Source organism: Enoplosus armatus, chromosome 16 (genome assembly GCF_043641665.1).
Source record: "Enoplosus armatus isolate fEnoArm2 chromosome 16, fEnoArm2.hap1, whole genome shotgun sequence".
In the NCBI taxonomy this organism is placed as follows: domain Eukaryota; kingdom Metazoa; phylum Chordata; class Actinopteri; order Centrarchiformes; family Enoplosidae; genus Enoplosus; species Enoplosus armatus.
This window is the reverse complement of record NC_092195.1, coordinates 1,406,302-1,426,543: the sequence shown is the minus strand read 5'-3', so window position 1 is coordinate 1,426,543 and position 20,242 is coordinate 1,406,302. Positions and strand designations below refer to the sequence as shown.

The window sequence follows — 20,242 nt, the reverse complement described above, 5'->3', positions numbered from 1 at the left end:
TCTGGATAATGAGGGCCTGGGTACACACACTTGAGAGTGCGTGTGTGTGTGTGTGTGTGTGTTCATGTTCACTTTCCCGCTATGTACAGTAGACGACGGCAAAAGCAGAAGTAGCGCGGTGAAAAAAGCAAAAGAGAGCGAGTGGGAGCTGATTCGTCATTAAGATGCATGGGGGAGAATCTCCAGCCGTCCCTTTCATTTGAGGCGCTTCATTAAGGCAGAGTCAACATGCATTAGTCATGGCGGACGCTGCTGTTCCAGAGATAATTAAGGGCTGAAGCAGAGACCACGTCAACCCCGCTGATGGACTAGCACAACCTGCCACTACGACCGACAAATAGGCAAAGGACTGTGACTTTGATGGCAATGCTAAGTTTAATATTTAATCAGTATTACGAATATGATACCAAAGAAGATACATCCAGAGTATATGCAGGGCTTGGCGACACAAACAATATACAGCATATGCAGTGTGTTCAGCAACTGGCAGCCCACTCCCCGAAGGAATCAGGAGGATCGGTCGCATTAGCTAAACACACCGCATGCTATTTTGGCACCAAAAGTCAGATACACGGGAGAGGCGGGCGTTCCCTTCAGGTGTCTACACAGGAAGCGGTAGCTCAAAGAGCCACAACCTTAAATGTAAGGAATTGTTGTGGAGAAACAATGTAAAAGGGATACTTTACTTTAAAGGCGGTCCGAATATCGCACAGCCCTACCTCTCACTGGAGATTCAATGTGGCCAGACAAGTACTCGACCTCGACAAACAGAGATGAGATCGATCAGATTTAACATACGAGGAGCCTCCAGTATCGAGGGCCCTATTTACCAGGGGTAGCGCGAACGCAGTCATAGTCTTTAGGGCAATAGTCAATTTGCTTGTTCATTTGTTATTTTCTGGATCCAAGTGAATCTGCTTTCACCAAAAGGTGGAATGATGAAGCCGAGGTTGTGCTTGTGCCTAGTTTCAGGGAAGCATTAAGACCCTAAGTCTGACAGGCCAATGGAACTCCATGAACTGCTTTATTGCACACAGAGGTCTTACCTTTTTTGGCCGCCTGGTCCTGGCAGTTTTCGTAGGTGCAGGGTCCCCAGGCGCTCCATGCAGACACCTCACACTCAACGGGACAGCTGATGTGGCAGAGCTGGGTGGTGTTTGGGGTGACACCCAGACACAGATCACTGTCCATTGGTCGCAACGCTGTGGGGACACAGACAGGATCTATGAAACACTAGGACTTGTGTTGTGGGGTGGAAAACTTTTTCATGACAGCAAAAGGTGACAGAACAGAAAAAAAAATAGGGATATGTGAAACATATGATGACATCCACAATTTGAAGATGTCCAGAACATGAGGACAGAGGAATCCCACTTAGGGAATGAACCCAGGTTGCTAAGATGAAGAGTGTTTCCCTCTTATACATCAGGATGTATAGGATGTGGTACAGTGATTCAACTCCAGTCTTCAAAGTTAAGTGAAATCGGTATGGTTTAACAGAACAAACCACACAGACATGAAAACATGTAAAAAAAGAAAAGAGTTGGGCTTTTAGATCTCCAATACTGCTGCCTTTAGAATCCCATACCCCCAACCCCCCCCCCCCCCCCAGGAACAAATCCTTTCAGCTCAAAATCAAAGCCAAAAAATGCAAACACTCTCACTCTTTCATTCACAGCAACCCCCAAAACCCCAAATCTTCCAAAACCCAGACAGCTTTGAAACAACAAAGCTTTTTTATTCTTTTTTTTTTATTATTATTATCATCATTTTCTTTTATTTTCCCAGCACAGCAGGCCAGTCTTCCATTTGGCCTGATTCTCGGTGGACCTTAGCTCCAAACAGCTGTAGGTGACTCTCTGCAAGGTCGTCAAGGCTGATGAATCATCCTCGCTGTGCCGCAACAGGGCTGAGCCTCATTCGCATGCAAATTGCCTCCACTTGGCCAAAGGTGCATCCTTTAATGGTGTCGCTTAAGCGTGCACACATGTGGCATGCCCTTGAGTGCCCACGTAACACAAACAACGGGCGATACGTCAAATGGTGCGACGTGATTGGGTGCTATTTCATTGACATCCGATGTCAAATATCCTTCGCTTAAACAGTTTGATGCGTATTTTTCGTCACAGTTGCTAAACACATGTATGTACTTTTATCGGATCAAGCCATCCAATCGGGCGGTTGGATCGGGCAATGGCACCCGGGGAACCTGTGTGATTCCTGTGGCCGGGGGAATGAATTCCATTACACGTCACTATTGCGTCACGTGGTCATGTTACGCGCAAGACTGTTCGCCAGAGCAGCTATAAATCAACTGACTTATATATATAAATAAGAGCCCGCTACAGAATACTGCAGGTTATGGAGGTCACATGGGAACTAAATGCTTGGCGTTGAAATGGGTTCGGGAGTCAAAGTGAGGAGATTGTGGCGGGTCGGGATTGGCAATAAAATTTGCAAAATTCTCAAACAAATTAAGAAATTAGATGTACCTCCGGCTGCAGACCTGTGGTGCCGCTCTGAACCTTCACAACAACACAATTACCTTTTCTACTTTCTGCACCCGGCCCTCCACGCCATGAATCAGTTCTGTCACGCCCCACAGCTGTGTAAAAAGCATAAGGAATGTAATTTGGTAACCGCACTATTTCCCTACCCGCTCTGCTTCTATGTGAACGGTGTGTTTGAGACCACCAAAGCCATCACGGGTTCATTTAAAGGCACGGCATGTCATTTCTGCCACTAGGGGTCTCCCAATCAAAACAACAACGGAGGACGTAGTTTGACAACACCGCACATTAGCGCGGGATCATGGGAGTTGTTGTCTTCACCGCCATCTACCCATAAAGCTATCTGATGTGACTCACGTTATGTCATTCCATTCTGGTGAAATAGCCGCAAGCAACGTTAGTTTGCTAACTTACCATTATATGAGCATACAGCTGATGCGTGGGGTAGCCCAGCGCCGTTATCCATGGTCAATGCAATCACACTAAAAATAACTTTGAGCGCGTTGAACGTTGTTGTAACGTTATAACCTTACCGTAACACATTAGCTTGGTGGCTGGCATGAGCCACTTTTTCACAGTGGCACATCGCTAGGCCGATATTGAAGTACCATGCCAATAAATCAGGTCTCTACCGGATTACAGTGTCGCAAACTGAAAAATGTGACATTGTATGCATTTCCCCCTTGTTAGTTATAGCAACTAGAAGGGATATGACGCCGTTGGCAGACGACCAAATGAAATGCACCATTACCTTGAATAAAATCACGGATTGCTCGGGGTTTGAACCATAGACTGTATATAAAGACTCCACTTCCGCATCCTATCCGATAACACGGAGGGGGGGGCGATCGAAGCGCTTAGGCTTCACTTTTTGGGAGCTGTCATGCCGTCCATCTTTTACACAGTCTATGGTTAGAACATTGGAGACACTTGGGATAACGTAAACTCAACAAAATATGGAACATAGGTCTAGTCGTTAAATGCTAGGTATTACACCTGTAATAATCTTGGGACCATCGATGTGCAAAATTCCGTGACGCAGTTTTCGAGTTGGGGCTGTCGTGAGCACCAAATACCAAATTGTCAGTACCGGCTGTGAAAATGCAATTTCATTCTCGAGAGCTGATGGCACTACGTTGACAGCCGCTGATTGAGATTCAAATAATCTGCTGATGACTTGTCCATGTTTTGTCACGCTAACCGCTAAACAGACAGAAGTCCCATTGCTTACGAATCCACACGGCTCATTAAGAACATTCGGAGGACAACAGCGTCTTTGTTCTCCTCCCTCCTGGTCCAGTCTGAGCAGCTACGCCACAACCATAACAAAGGCTGATTAATGGAAAATCTCCACACAGACTGACCTTGCCCAGGTATCTCAGGTGCCAGATGGTCTAGTCTTCCCTGTGCTGCGCCAAATTAGGGAAGCTAAGAGGCCGCCGCCCTGCACAGCTACACGCCAACTGCCATCAATAACCTGACTCCCAGTCCTTTTCCAGCCGAGGACTCGTGGCATCACAGTGGCACAGCTGTTATACAGCATGTCACAGTTTGCTCCCACGACAAAGGGTTTCGCATTGACTGGAAGCAGTCAACAGGAAAAGCAGCCGCAGTAACAGCGCGTTCAAATACCTGGTTATACCTGGAGACTATGGCTATGAAATACGTGTCACCAGGGAGAGTGAAAAGCGAGTTATGGTGAACAAAACACAAGTAGCATTGGAATAAAGCATTGTGAGTGCGGCAGAATTGTGAGCGTTCGTTGAATCAAGAACGCGCAGTGGTCCGTGATTGCTGCAGCTCCCCCGGGCAACCGGGCCCGGAAATGGCGCGCGTTCACGGACAGCACTGCCAGACTATCCCATCTCGGCCACTCCGGGACTTGCCGATGTGTGGCCTTGATAAGAGCAGTCGCGCATGCAGGGCACATTGCACGCCAGGGGGTTCCGAGTCAACGCTTGAGGGGGTTTAAGACGTAGCCGCTATTTACTGACTCTACTGAAGCGATGGGAACTGCTCTCACGGAACACAAAGTCAATGCAAAGTCAATTCTCTTCTTCGGCTTACCTATCTTGGAGTTTCCATCAAGAACTGTTCCTTTTGGGGGGCATGTTTGTTTTGTGACTGACAGGTGTCTCAGCCCATAAGCCTCAGGATTTGGATTTTCTGGCTTCTGTAACTGTCAGTGGCGGCTGCGAGCGGTGAACACAAATCCAGACAATGACGGTCACTAGCCCCAATATATATATTTTTTTTTTTTCTCAAAATACTGTGGCGGAGTCTTAGTTTTGATTATTTTATTATCTTTTATTTAACATGTCACCCAATGTCAGCTGGGATTGGCTCCGGCCCGCGGTGACCCTGCAACAGGATAAGCGGCTATAGAAAATGGATGGATGGATGGATGTATTATGTGTTTTTTTTTTTTCTTTTTCTTGCCACCCATGTCACGCTAACTCTCTTCCGAACTGGGAGGGAGTCAACCAGTAAACACAACCAGTCAGGTTCCACGGAAGACCTTCGTTGACAGAGATGCAATTAAAGACATGACAGCACAGACCCTGTCTGAGGGACCGAGGACAGGTGCAGGGTGACAAAAAACAAAAATGAGAGGGAGGAGGACGTGGCACCGCAGCTGAGCTGGCAGAGCTTCCCCTCATTTATCACGTCTTTCTTTCTTCTCACTTTTCTCCCTCCGCCGCCACCACCACCACCACCACCACCGCCCTTTGTTCGTGACACCTCCACGTCACTTTTCACCTGTCATAATACCTCCATTAATGCCATAAGAATTACCGTGCAAGGCAAGGCAAGGCAAGGCAAGGCAAAGTAGGGTAGGGCGGGGGGGGGGGGGGGGCGCTCCGTCCTACCTCGCCCCCGGACAGTGTATGTAAAATGGGACAGCGGACAAAGTACGAGACACAGCTGTAAGCAAAGCATCTGATCGGTATAATTTCGAGCAGCAGACCCCTGCCCCCGCCAGCCAGATGGACTGAGACTTATTGTATCAGTCCTGGATAAGCACGGGCACGCCACCGCTTCCTGCTTGCGCGCACTCAGTAATGCCACCAATTTCCGTAAAAGCTTGTGTTTCGCCTGCCCCCCCCCCCCTCTCCGTGTGGCTTTTGCACGTACATTAGCATATTCATATAGCTGAGTCCCAGATTTGATGAGTGTGTGTGTGTGTGTGGGGGGGGGGGGATTGCTTTAATTCTCCTCTCTGGTGTTTTTTGGTGTGTGTGTGTGTGTGTGTGTGTGTGTGTGTGAAACGCAAGCCTGAGCAGATGATTCAAAAGCTCATAAACAACTTTTTCCTGCTTTTGGTCTGCCACTCGGCTCTAACAGATGTGATTGGAAGCAGCCTGTGTCAAAACATGTGCCACTGCAAATGCTGCAATTTACCCCACAAAACAGCCCTCGATAGGCGATATGAATCCCGTCTGATATAATGATGTCACACTAGAACACACTAGAACACTGGGAAACGGAATGCCTGCGTGCGGACAGGGGTTAGGCCACTAGAACCCTTAAGGTTGGGGATGATTCTGCCATCCGTTATGATGCCACTCACATTCAAATCAGCAACACCATTGTTCATTACAGCCAATAACTGGACCTGCAACCGACGGTCCTATAATATTCCCATACAAATCTAATACTAAGCCTGTGTTTGTTACAGTTTATATACAGAATAGTGACAAATTTACATAATATTTACAATATTTCTATGAGGAAAGACACATTAGTGTGATTCTCTTGCATGTGGTTTTCAACATTATTGGTCAACTCTGGGTTCAAGATATAGAATCTAACAAGTTGAATGCATCTGTAACGAACGTGCCGTGCGATGAAACGAGAGCAGGAAAGGCATGCTGGGAAAGTCACCTTCTTTGCTCCGGAGCGAGCCGAGGTTGGGCGGCGCGTCAGCGGCGGTTTGGACACAGTAGGCCTCCCGGGTCTGAATCCCGCCCCCGCACAACCCCGTTTGGTTTCCACGCCGACGGTCCTGTTGGCTCAGCAGCACGTCCACCCTGCACTCTGTCCACTCCGTCGTCTTCCAGCTGTAACTGAGGACAGAGGTGAGTACACGGGAGCGTTAAAGAGTCTACAGTCCACCGGCCCCGTGTTGTCTTTTTTCAAACTAAGCAATTGGATTAACAGAATGGAACTGATCAATAGAAGTATTCAGCCTTCGGGAAAAACATGCAGGGGAACGGAGCTCGATCGGTGTGTGTCGTCGAGCTGCTGCCGTACAGGTATCGTATCGGTCTGGTCAATTGTATTGATCAGGCGCACAGCCGTCCGATCAAAGGTCACTGGATATGAAGTTTCATTTGCTGTCACAGGCCAAATCAATGGTTTCCTTTGACAAATGTTATACATTTCTGAGGGCAAAAAAAAAAAAAACACGCGCACATTTAAATATCAATGGCGAATTTTAGCCTTATACGCCACAAAAACAACGAGCTGTGCAGCTTTATTCCAAACTGATATTATGGTCACACAATATCATCAAACGCCCGAAAACCACAGGGCCCGTTGTTGTGTCCACTGATCGTGTCCGTCATTCCTACATCCTGCATGCGTTTATATTACAAAAATTGAGATGAATCAAGATTGTAAAACTACTATTTGCAGGAGAAATATTGTAGTTTAAACATCAGACACTGAAGTGGCTCAGACACAGATTCTCGGCTTGTGCCTTTATTTCATTTTGCGTTACCAGATTCGATGCCTGGGCTCCGAGCATGATATCGAGTGCTTTGTGATGGTTTATTTATCGCATCGACACATTCATATACCAGCTGTCCACCCCCCCCCCCCCCCCCCCCGCACCTCCAGCTTCTGTTTCATAACTTCTGTCTCTCCTGAGTCATTTTGGCGCCTTGTCATTCCACCAGTCCCTCATCCAGATCCTGGCGGACAGTTTAACTCTTCGTACGTGACATTGTTTTGAACTTTCAACGTGAATATAAGAAACTAAAAGTGTTTTCTCCGTTCACTGTCTATGAATATATAACAACGTTAACGACAGCCCAGCGTTTGTGTTTTGTCATACACTCACAGTGTCTTTTCGGCAGGCACAGAACGGCATCGGCTCGCGCCTGAGCGGGCATCTCCTCAGCATTTCTGCGTTACTGACCTCCAGATCTTTGTTCGCAACGTGCCTCAGGATTTTGCAGTGGAACCACACTTGTCCACTTAGAGCTCTACTAAGACGTGTTTTGTTTTGTTTGTTTTTTCGAAAGGAGGTTGTTAATTACGGCGGCTATTCATAGACGGGTTTGTGTCTGGTTAGTGAATTTGGCAGCAGCAGTCTGCTTCGGCAATAATGCATTGTGGGTTTTCACCTTGAGGTCAGAAAATGTAAACCCTGCCTCCATCTCTGCTGATAATGGAATTCATTTGAGGTCGCCAGTGAGAGGCTCCATATTCATGAGCAAAGTCTTTCTCTCTCAGTTGCCTCTGCACTGCTGCGGGACAATGAGACCCCATGGGAAAGCATTGCATCTTGGGGCTTTAAGTCGCCCAGATGGGGACACTCAATCAGAGCGGTTCTTTAAGCACCGCAGACAGAGCTGCTGCCTCCGTCCCTCCGAGAAGGCGGCCGGAGTCAGCGGACACTTTAAGCCAATGAAATGAGCAGATGACATCTTGCATTAAATGTCTGGGCTGCGGAGGAGATGAACTTTCAGGTTTATATACTAAAAATCCAGCTTTTACACATGTTCTTACTCACGCGGTTCACTCCGTTTGACAGGGATGGTGCATTTTTTAAAATTTTAGTGGTTTACAATTTTTTTTTTTTTTTTTTGGCGGCCTGAGCCTTAAACCAGCACCATTTTCGCGCAAGAGGCCCAAGCCGTCACCAGCCACAAAACGATGAACTGTCGTACAAATAAATGCGATGAATTGTCTCTTTCTGTTCATTTTATGCCACTATTACAGCATAAGCCTAATACCATGTATTCTCAAATAAAGGCCTGTCCCAAATACAAGGGTGGAGCGTATGATGTACACTTCTGTCGCTTCAGTTGAATAAATTCAACATTAGATCCATGCTATTTCCAGAGCGTCGTTGTTCTGGATTACTCATCTAAAGCGTTATTGTCCGACTTCAGTGACTGTGGCTGTATGTGGGTTCACGTCCCAGCCCAAATGTGTTTTGTAGTAACCTACAAGTGCCACAAGATGGCAATAGCTGCATTTGAAGTACCGCATGGAACCCAAGAGTGTTTCGCGACACGCTTTCGCGATAAAAAGCATTCTGAGGAAGTGAAGGGCTTCTGTCCTCTGGAACACCTAATTCACGTTCTGTTAGTTCATTTCTTGCATTGGCTTAAAACTCCCTTGATTGTGGATAACGGTTGTGCAAAAATGATCACGGTGTATCTGGTGACTGGCGCAGGCGCTCCAGATCTGCTCAAGTCGGCTTTAAGCCAACTGGCAGATAACTCTTTCTACCTTTGTCAAGTACTTACACAATGCAGGAGGGCACTCTGTCTCTCTGGGGGCTGCAGGGCTCCTTCTCCTCCAGCTCTGGACAATCTGCTCCCCCACCGATCGGGAACTGGCTCACTTTTCGGGTGCGAGCGCGCTCCCCCTTGGGCCCGTTGGGGTCGTAGCACTCCTTGGAGCAAGCCGACCATTCGGACCATTCGGTCGCATCGCAGTCTTTGGTCATGACGCAGGCCTGGAAGGTCACCGGCAGCGTCTCCTGAGAGCACAGGCTGGAGACGAGGAAACAAGATACCATGACCCAGGATGAAACTTTAATACTTCAAGAGTTTTAAAAAGGTATGCCTAACTCTACGTATTTTAGTTGCCTTACCTTAACCACATCTTAACCACAGTTTACTTGCTACACCACAACCTAACTTGTAATGTGGGGTTTTGCAGAGCTATCCAAAATCAATGTTCCTTTCTGGCGCCAGGTTAAGGAAATTACATATGTATCGACTACTGGGGGCAGTTGAGCTGTTGGATGGAAGGATTTATTTCGTCACACTGTTTTACAGAAGAGGACAGTCAACAATTAGGGATGCCCCAACCAAGTTTTTCGACCCTGATCCCAATCTGAGTCCTTCAACGTTGGGTATCTGCTGATACGAGTCTGATCCGACGTTTGTATTTGCCTAAATGCTGATTAAATATGTATCTGACACACATGTAGCCCGCAAAATCTGACACACCGTATTGTTCACGAGCTGCTTGATCCAAAATAATGGAGGTCCTGTTTCACAAACATATTGCGTTTCTAAGCTTAAATTATTGATACGACATGAAAATGAAAGTTTCAACGGGGGGGGGGGGGGGGGGGGCCTTCTGAAATATTGCTGTGACGCAGGATCAGAACGGAAACACTCGCCGTTGTGTCACAGTCCGTCACGTCAAGACCAGCCGGTGGACAGGTGGAGTACAGTCTCCACATTCTACATTTGCAGACCGGATCATCGAGAACCAAGCAAAGGCACCGAGGCGTAGGGATTACACCGTGTGGGGAAATACTGCCGTACATCCCATTAAAAAGGCGGAGTTGAAAGACGCTTGTGTTTTGTCGAGGCTGATGTAGCCATTTTGGGATAATGACACAACACGTCTCTCTTCTGCTTCTCTTCCCTTTCAGTCTCAACAGTTTTTCCTCAACTCCCCTTGCGAAAGCATCCTCTCTCCAACCCTACTTCCCTAACTTTAACCAAGTGGTTTTGGTTGCCTAAACTTAACAAAACCTTAATCAAAGAGGTGGCAAAGCTCAGCTCTATTTCTCTACCCCTCATGCCGTGAAAACAACTGACCAAAGAGCTTTTATTTTGAGAGCCCCAGCAGATTGGAATCATTTACCTGTGGATATTAGATCCATTTCGTCACTGAAGCGTGTCTTACTTTGAGGTGGGCCGCTCGTGTTATCAATGAGGCCGTCACCGTTTATACCCACTGTTTACGCTTGATGTTTAAACCTGATGGGACCACCGTCTGTTGTCTGTCTACTAGACAAAAAAATTCACGTTTCAAAATCAAAAATTCCAAATCAGATTATTCCTCCATATAATCTTGAGTCACGCGTTTTGCTTTTGTACTCGTCACTTGGCAGCGTGTCGAACTACTTGTTTTTTGGGACCACCAAAATCAGTTTGGTACATATGCACATACGCATGGCGATCTTAAAAGAGTCAAAGCAATAAAACCCTTTTTCTAGCGCAAGCACATGCAATACGAGTGTTTGGAGGTTGCAGGTCATCATCATTTTAAAGCCTGGACACTTATAGATGATTAGCAGTTTTAGCCATCAGATAATATATGAAATTCCCATACCGGTGGCTCCAACTGTAAATAAACTTGATCCTCGACTCCGGCCAACATTAATACGCCCATCAGCTAAGCCTCTTTGAAGCGTTCAGCCATCTGCGCATTCCGTAAGCGGCTGACACATTTGTATGGATATGTGGTTCTCTATTGGATAATTATTCCAAAGTAGATATCAATCCTAATGTGTATCACCCAGATATGATATTCCGCTTGAATGCTGGAATCACTTGAACTTTAAATGATTTATGGATTCTGACCTTCTCACAGGCGTTAAAAGCAAATGCGTCGCAAGAGCCTTGGTTTTCCCGGGACGTAATGGAAGCTGGCCTCTATTAGAGCCAGGGCGAGCACGGCGAGACAGAATGAGGCCATTCACCTCCTAACAAAGAGCATGGCTCTCAGACACCGCATGGACACTGACCTTGCTGGAGAGAAAAAAAAAACATGTATAGAGACTGTACGTCTTAGGGTGGATCTCACGGTGGGGCTTTGACGATCGTGTCCAGTGTTATTGAGCTTTAGGAAACTGACGAGGTGGAACAGACAAAATGATGTCGAATGAACAAGTCTGCGAGCTAAACTCAAGCCTTCAAGTAGGGCTTTTGAATAATCTCAATCAGCTCTGACTGAATATCAGATCCAAGACAGAAAACTGAGGTAAACCTGAGGGCTTTCACAACGCATACAGTGAGACGGAGTGTTACCAGCCCCGACACTTGAAGCCGCTGAGTGCCACGTACAGTGCACTGAGATGGAACGTGCAAAACTGAAAATATGTCAACATGGGCACGACGAACTACATAACTGGGATGCCAACCCCAAACCCTTACACCCCCCCCCCACCCCCCCGAAATTAACAGGCCACCAACCCTAACCTTAAAATGTACCATTGTACCAATGCTGCGAAACCTTTATTATAGTCTTAATTCTGAAACCAACCGAAAGAAAGTTAGCCGAAATGCTCTCACGCAAGTAGTGTATACCCTGAAAAGCATACAATCACACGGAGGCACTGGATAGAGACACGTCATTGTAAATGAAACCATGGACATTCGTCGAAGCTGCGAGGCGACACACACGGCGAGGCTTATTTGAGTCATTCTCACCTGAGAGCTTCAACATTCCCACTTTTGTGCACACAGGTCACTTCTCTGGTCTGGTAGCCGATCTGCAGGTCCCAGAACTTTCCCCCGGGGCGGTTCTGACGGTTCCTGTTCCTCTTCTTCTTGATGAGTTCTCTGGTCTCCGGATCCTTCACCTTACCCCTCTCCCTTAACCTCTCCCGGACTTTCTCTCTCATTTTCTCTTTATTTTTAGTCTTTTTCTGTCGCTTGGGCCTGTCCGCCTGTCGAGATGGCCGGTCTGGTTTCCTGTTTGCCCTGCCCAGTTTTCTGTTGGGTCTGGATGGTTTGTCACCATCTCTGGACAGTTTATCACCCTTTTTGGACCTTTTGTCTCCTTCTTTTAGCTGTTTGTCACCCTCTCTAGTCTGTTTTTCACCGCCTTTTGACTGTTTGTCGCCCTCACCAGACAGCATGAAACCCTCTTTGTATTGTTTGTCACCCCCTTTGGACCGTCCTTCGCCCTCTCTGGACTGTTTGTCACCCTCTCTAGACTGTTTTTCACCCTCTCTGGACTGTCTGTCACCCTCTTTGGAAAGTGTATCACTTTCCTTGGATGGCTTGTCAGCTTGTCTTGCTTGTCTTGGCATCGGGACAGAGCAGGGCCCCCAGGGTCCCACCCTGAGGCTGTAGAGGCTCTGCTCGCCCTCACAGGGCCCTGGCTGGCACGTCTGAAACTCAGTCAGGTTTGGGCAGACGGCCCCGCCAAACAGTGGTGGAGCCAGAACGAAGCGGATCCGGTTCTGTAAGCCCATCCCGCAGGTTTTAGAACAGGAAGTCCACAGGCTGAACTCAGACACCACACAGTCCAGGGGACAGGGGATAAGACAGGCCTGCTCTAGGCGTGGTTTAGGCTCAAAGTATTCACAGATTTCATCCTTTGCAGGCTCGCCATCCGCTTTCTGGACGCAGCCCACGTCACGGGTCTGTATGCCCTCCTCTCCCCGGGTACACAAAGCAGGGCGCTGCACCCCGGCACTGCGCATCGACACTGGGACACACTGGTTCCAGGCACCCAGCTGCCAGTCGTACAGATCTTTGTGCCAATCGCACACTCTGAAGCAGCTCTGCTGATTGTCCGGCCGTTCTTTCTGGTCGCAGTTGGTGTGCAGGGTGGTCCAGCCTTCAGAGTGGGCACACCACACGGCCCTGCTCTGGCTGCCGCCGGGTCCACACTCGCTGCCCATACAACGACCCCATGGACCTGCAAAGAGTAAGACAACAGAGAGTTCAGGGAAAGGTCAAAGTGAGACAGAAAAGAAGAGAATTATGGTTCCTGTTTAGAGAGGTAGTGCTCATCCACTTGTCTCGAAGGGTTTGACTCCAGTGTATTACAACATTCTTACTTTTGTATCAGTTATAATAATTCTGAAATAGCCGAAATCTGAGAACATAGCAACATCACGAACGAAAGAAACGAAAGAAAAATGAGCAGTCAAACAATCAGACAACAAAGCTCCAGATTAACCCAACGTATTCGGAAGAAAAAAAAATAAAGGTGAATAGTAAGTGTATTACTATTTTTATTACATTCATTATTACATTCATCAGAACTTCAGACTGACTGCATCGTTCAACCTCGACCTACAGCAAATACCAGTGTCTATCAAATTTTAGGTAACACTTAATAATGTGATTTAGATCATCTGGATGAACCTTTGGGCTTGAGTACAATCCACCTGATCATCTGACAGCTGGTGCTCCTTGCCTTATCGGACTTATGTCCCCATGTTCCCAGATCTCAGCAATTATTTTGGTGAGGGCAGTGTTATCATAAACAATAACCTACAATAGTAAGACCTAAGTCGTAATAAACCGGAATCATTCCCTTAACAGCTGCTGCTGACACGGGCAGAGCTGCTCTGGGTCGTAAAGTAGCAAACGCATCGCTCCCATTGTGAATTGAAAGGACCGCATGGAATGTATACATGGACAACCATGGCCTGCAAAATAAACTGGTTAATTTTCAAAATGCACATTTCCAGCTTTGCATCAAAAAGGGCTGTCAAGAGTGGACAAATGTGAAAACAAAGGTCGCTGATTTCTCATGGCCAGCCTTTTCGCTTCAACTGGACACCATTCGATTCCCAGTCATTACCAGCTGATGACAAAAAAGCTTGTCAAAACAAGAAAAAGGATATTATTTGTAGTTATGAAGTGCTCCCTCCACTGCCTTTCCACATGGTCTAGCTGAAACCGTAATTGCTTCCGCATGCAATAATGATGCCCTGACAAATACACACTAAACACTGTTGAATCACTCTCTTTCAATACTGTGATTACACTTCCACTGGATTTATGAGAATGTGATCATAGGTCTAAGTAAACAGTGACTTTCGGCACAAAACCCCTGTTAGGAGCGCGGCAGATGCAGAGCCAGAGCAGCCGAGGACTCAGTCAATACAGCGGCGACGTGAAAATCAGCTGACACGCGGAACGACGCAGCCTTGCGTATCATGAGCCTGGTCTGGTGTTACGATGCTGGGAGCCTTTGCGGGTCCGGACTCGGCAAAGCATCTCACACACACACACACACAACATATACATGTGGATTATATAATAAATTAATTTCCGTGGCAGATAAACAAATGTAACGTCTGATCTGATCTGGTTAATCATTTTTATTTTATATTTTTTCTTATAGCCCCAATTGAGGCTCTAAATGACAGACCCAGTGTCTGCTTGGTCTTGTGGCTCTTTAGAATACTTGTAAAAGCTGGTGAGGTGAACAGACAGAGAATGTAATTATTTATGTATTTATTATTTTCAAACCTTTGTATCTTTGTGATAGCAGAGTAGATATATTGTAATATCAGGATGACGAGCTTTGCTTTCCTATGATCCCAAAATAGCTATTTTATGTTGTTACAGGAAAGCAAAGACAAGACAACTGTTATGTAATTGAGGCAACAAGGCTGTTGTAGCGAGATCGAGAAATAATTATTCCACAGTCGCCATAAATAAAAAAAGAAAAGAAAACCTTTTTGGCACCATTCACTTTCCATTCGTGGTGCCTGTTGTATGCCAGCGAAACCCTGGCTGATTGAAGGCATCTTAATCACAGAGCAGAAGTGGGTCATTTCTTCCCATCAGCAGCAACCAGGCCCTGCAGTGACATCACCATGGGCTATGGTGGACTGACTCCAGGGTTTACCATCACGCAGTGCAGACGACCCAAGAAGTGAAGGCTTAGTTAGTGCCTGCATTGGCTATATATTTGCATTTGACTTTTTTTATTGCCAAAAAACTGCAAAAACTGACACGAATTCAATATCTGAACTGGACTTTTATAAACATAAATATACAGTACAGTATATACACTATATTGCCAAAAGTATTCACTCACCCATCCAAATGATTGAAATCAGGTGTTCCAATCACTTCCATGGCCACAGGTGTAAAAAATCATGCACCAAGGCATGCAGACTGTTTCTACAAACATTTGTGAAAGAATGGGTCGCTCTCAGGAGCTCAGTGAATTCCAGCGTGGTACTGTGATAGGATGCCACCTGTGCAACAAGTCCAGTCGTGAAATTTCCTCGCTCCTAAATATTCCACAGTCAACTGTCAGTGGTATTATAACAAAGTGGAAGCGATTGGGAACGACAGCAACTCAGCCACGAAGTGGTAGGCCACGTAAAATGACGGAGCAGATGCTGAGGCGCATAGTGCGCAGAGGTCGCCAACTTTCTGCAGAGTCAATCGCTACAGACCTCCAAACTTCATGTGGCCTTCAGATTAGCTCAAGAACAGTGCGTAGAGAGCTGCATCCAAGCCATACATCACCAAGTGCAATGCAAAGCGTCGGATGCAGTGGTGTAAAGCACGCAGCCACTGGACTCTAGAGCAGTGGAGACGCGTTCTCTGGAGTGACGAATCGCGCTTCACCATCTGGCGATCTGATGGACGAGTCTGGGTTTGGCGGTTGCCAGGAGAACGGTACTTGTCTGACTGCATTGTGCCAAGTGTAAAGTTTGGTGGAGGGGGGATTATGGTGTGGGGTTGTTTTTCAGGAGCTGGGCTTGGCCCCTTAGTTCCAGTGAAAGGAACTCTGAATGCTTCAGCATACCAAGAGATTTTGGACAATTCCATGCTCCCAACTTTGTGGGAACAGTTTGGGGACGGCCCCTTCCTGTTCCAACATGACTGTGCACCAGTGCACAAAGCAAGGTCCATAAAGACATGGATGAGAGAGTTTGGTGTGGATGAACTTGACTGGCCTGCACAGAGTCCTGACCTCAACCCGATAGAACACCTTTGGGATGAATTAGAGCGGAGACTGAGAGCCAGGCCTTCTCGTCCAACATCAGTGTGTGACCTCACAAATGAGCTTCTGGAAGAATGGTCAAAAATTCCCATAAACACACTCCTAAACCTTGTGGAAAGCCTTCCCAGAAGAGCTGAAGCTTTTATAGCTGCAAAGGGTGGACCGACGTCATATTAAACCCTATAGATTAAGAATGGGATGTCACTTAAGTTCATATGCGAGTCAAGGCAGGTGAGCCAATACTTTTGGCAATATAGTGTATATGTACAAACTTAAATGTCCATCAAAGCATTTAATCTCTTAAATCGTTAATCTCGAGTTGGATTACCTTAAACTTTGGTCCATACCTCTTTTCAGGTACTTCCGTATTATTAAACGCTATATAGGTGCAATTCATCAAATAGTTATCGGGGGCATTACTCTCTGAACCAAAAATGTCAATCTGCCTGTGGTGCCATAGAGAAAGTCACAGGATTATTAAGGTCGATAGGATACAACCTCTGTGAACCATGAACGTCCACACAAAAATGTGCGGCAATCCATGAAAGTGGATGTTGAGATATTTCCATGGACGAGTGCAAAACTCTGACGTACGGGTGGTGCTAGATAACAATTTGGGGGATGACCAGTCTCATTAGGATTCATCCTTGGATCGGCACCAAATTCTGCGTCAATCCGTCCAATATAGTCGTGGTTGTCGAGGTGTCTCAGTCGAAACCAAAAGTCAGGAGGCCTCATTCTCTGTGTGAATGTCTGAAAAAAAAAAAAACGTCATGGCAACCCACTGAGCGAATCCATTGCAAGCGGTGGATCAACCAAACCAACAGACTGCCGCTATGTGTGAATCTGAGCCATAACTGTCTATCACTAGACAATACAGTCATTTGCCAGTATGAGTATATTTACGAGTATAAAGTCAGGGGCTGTATTAAACAGTGCTTTATGGTTGCACTCAATAAAGTTGAGCTACAGCAATGAAAATGCCAACGGAAGAACCGGCAGGCTGAATTAGCTTGCAGCTGCAGGCAGAGGGTCTGGATCAATACAAATCAATAGCAGGTAGCAAGAAACTGCCCCAGACGCACGGGACAGCTGCAGTCACAGAGCTGGCATCTCTATAGCTGCCATTATCCTCTTTGGATGGAAATGAGGGAGAAAAAAAAAAAAAACACCACAGCAAGAATAAGAGTTCGGAGGCACACCGCTCATTCAACGTACCATTTCATGTGGCACATACCGCGAGATGGAGGGGTCGGCGATGAGAAACAGCCGTGAATTGATTTTGCAATTAAGAAAAAATATAGATGAAAGGCTGCACGCTGAAAGGGTAAGTAGCCATCTGGTCTGGGATTTTCATCCCTCTCCAGCTCTCTTTTAAGAGGCCAGCATGTTTACAGCCGTAAAGCATTAGCTGCCTGGCAGGCAGCATTGTCTCGGCTCTACGCAGGTGTTCGCCGTGATTTACGAACATGCCACCGAATGACGCGGTCATCTCCAGGCCGATGGTGAGCTTAGAAACTGAGGAAGGGTGGTTGCACTCACGCTGGCCTACATCGCTTGTCACCCACCGAGAGGAGCCAGGGGGCATGGTGGAGGGAGGGAGGGAGGGGGCACTGTGCCAACAAGGCTGAAACTCCGGGAGGGATGTCACTCGACTAGTCATACCCTGCTTCCACCCTTACACTAAAAACACCCGTCAGCAATGCTGCTATTATACTGGCAAGGGACAAAAACAATGGGGAGGAGCTAGGTCTCTATTCAGTCCAAATAAAGGAGTAGATTTTTTTTTTTTAATGGCAGGTTTTTTACGATCACAGAACCAATCAAGTCACCATGTCTAGCTCCATCATTGTCACGAGGAGTGTCTAGTTGCAGTAGCCGCTTTCCCTCCAAGCCCCAGCCCGGTCCCTCATTAGTGGACAGTAAATGGTCAGCACCCATTTCTAATCGCGCCTTGCCGGATTCTCGAAGTGGCCGATCGTGCCTTGATCTCGGACCTCTGTTACCCGTTACCCTGAATCCTGTAACCTCTAACCTGGAAACTGCGCCTACCTGCCTGCCTGCCTGCCTGACCGCCTTGACCCTTTCCCCAGCCTCAGTCAGGTTTGTGCGTGGATTCTCAGCCACTTGTGTTTCGACTTGCTACCCTCCCCGGTAAGCCTACACCGATTGTCGTGCCTGTAGAGATATCAGGATTTTTTCGAATACAATTACGGTTTGGGCGTCAGGCTTCAGCTTGTACATAGTACAGGATAACGTCACACAAAATTCAACTGACTTCCACCCCAACTTTCACACACACAAAAAAAAAATCAATTTTCTTCTTTCTAGGTTTTGATTTTATTTCAGTTACTTACTAGCAGCTGGAGCAACAACAAAAAAAAGGAAATCTAATAGAGCGTAAAAGTTTGATCTTTGAAGGAAGTAAATTATGTTTTTTACAGCCGCTGCACACTTCTTTAATATCCACTTAATATCCACTATCCAAGTCTACTTAATAGCCGTCAGGCCACATGGGAGGACAAAAAAAAAGAAGCTTTTTCTCCTGTTATTTCTCAACAGGCTTATCTCCTTTGTCGCTTGCCCGCAGACGAACATTTGAGATCTGTGTGAAACGATTTCACCCCCCCACCCCCCCCCATAATGGGATTGCTCTTTTTGGACGCAGCCTACCCTGCCACCCCCAGACCTCCCACCTGGTCTCCTCCCGTCATTTCCCATGGTGCCAAACACAAGATTGGCATTGGCATTTACACGGATAATGGAAACCAGTGCGAGATGTGCATCCCACCAGTGGCTTTTTGATGGAAAGGCGAGAGAAAAGAGGGGCAACAGCCGGCAGTCAATCTGTATTCATATGTTGAACACATGTCTGTGATAAAGAGACTGTGAAAAGGTCAGGGATTTACCATTAACTACTGGATGCCCTCATGCAGAGCCAATATTTCCATATCGCTGTGAAATAAAGAATTCTTGTTCCTGCTGGAAATCCAGTAACACCAGCAACAATACTGCGCCTGTTTTTTGTCTCACAGATCCATGGTTCACATTCACAACTCCAAATCTGTTCTCTTTAACGGTTCCCAAATCACACCGATGGCGACCGAGCTGCCATGCAAGGTGCCGGCCTCCATCGGGAGCAACTTAGGGTTCAGTGTCTTGCTCAAGGACACTTCGACATGACGGGGGGGGGGCAGAGCTTATTCTTTTGTGGGATGATTTATTACGCCAAGAGATAAAAAATAAAAAAAAAAGTATAACAACTGTGTAGCATTTGGACACATCTAGCCTTTCTCTTTGAAGAGATAGGTGTCCTCCTTTTGAATTAAATCCACAGGTATCAGTCCGAGGTACACAATCTGTGGGTCCTTAGGGATCTTGCAGTGGGGTGTGATAAAGAAACGGATCCGATCCTTCCAACCAAATTCCCTCCACCTTTTTGGGGCTGGTGGATGTCTGTTGTGTTCTGCACATAGAATGCCAATCACTCTCTGACAGATTAGCACAGGTTTGTTTTACTGTGTACTCTGTTACCACGCTACACTGGGGTATTATTATACCATCTCAAGGCCTCATATTCTGTAGCGCAGTGGTTCCCAACCTTTTTCTTAAGGGAGCCCTATTTTACCATTGATGACCCCCACCCGCATAAAAAAAAGGGGAAAAAGTAGCCTTCTTCTTTTGAAATATCTTAAGGTATATTTCATTATGTTCATTGCATAAAAAAAATTAACAGCACAGATAACAATTAACTGTACAGTGAACCTAAATAGTGAGCGTAATACCTGCAGGAAGTTTGTGTAAAACTAATCTGTATAACATTCTGAACAGACCATTTCCTGTGGATATTGCAGTGTGTCAAGGGGGCTCCACGACCCCCTGTGGCGCTTTGGCGGCCCCTGGATTGGGGTCGGGACCCCCAGGTTGGGAGCGACTGCTGTAGCGGACACGTAATACAGACTTTACCAACCTAATGGCCCTAAATCTTCTCAGCCAGCCTATGTGCATTACGGAGTTCTTCCGGGCAGCTTTCACAA

At 46.7% G+C, this 20,242-nt stretch overlaps 1 protein-coding gene across 1 annotated transcript in view; it reads right to left on the bottom strand.

Moving 5' to 3' along the window:
• thsd7aa (thrombospondin, type I, domain containing 7Aa) overlaps positions 1 to 20,242 on the bottom strand; it is a 109,981-nt gene that overhangs the window by 51,090 nt on the left and 38,649 nt on the right. Inside the window, exons 2-6 of the mRNA XM_070921638.1 lie at positions 12,508 to 13,142; positions 11,924 to 12,147; positions 8,993 to 9,241; positions 6,396 to 6,577; positions 1,047 to 1,202 (exon numbers count right to left, since the gene is read on the bottom strand). Coding sequence (XP_070777739.1) covers positions 1,047 to 1,202; positions 6,396 to 6,577; positions 8,993 to 9,241; positions 11,924 to 12,147; positions 12,508 to 13,142 — 1,446 coding nt within the window. The remainder of the gene's footprint in view (positions 1 to 1,046; positions 1,203 to 6,395; positions 6,578 to 8,992; positions 9,242 to 11,923; positions 12,148 to 12,507; positions 13,143 to 20,242) is intronic.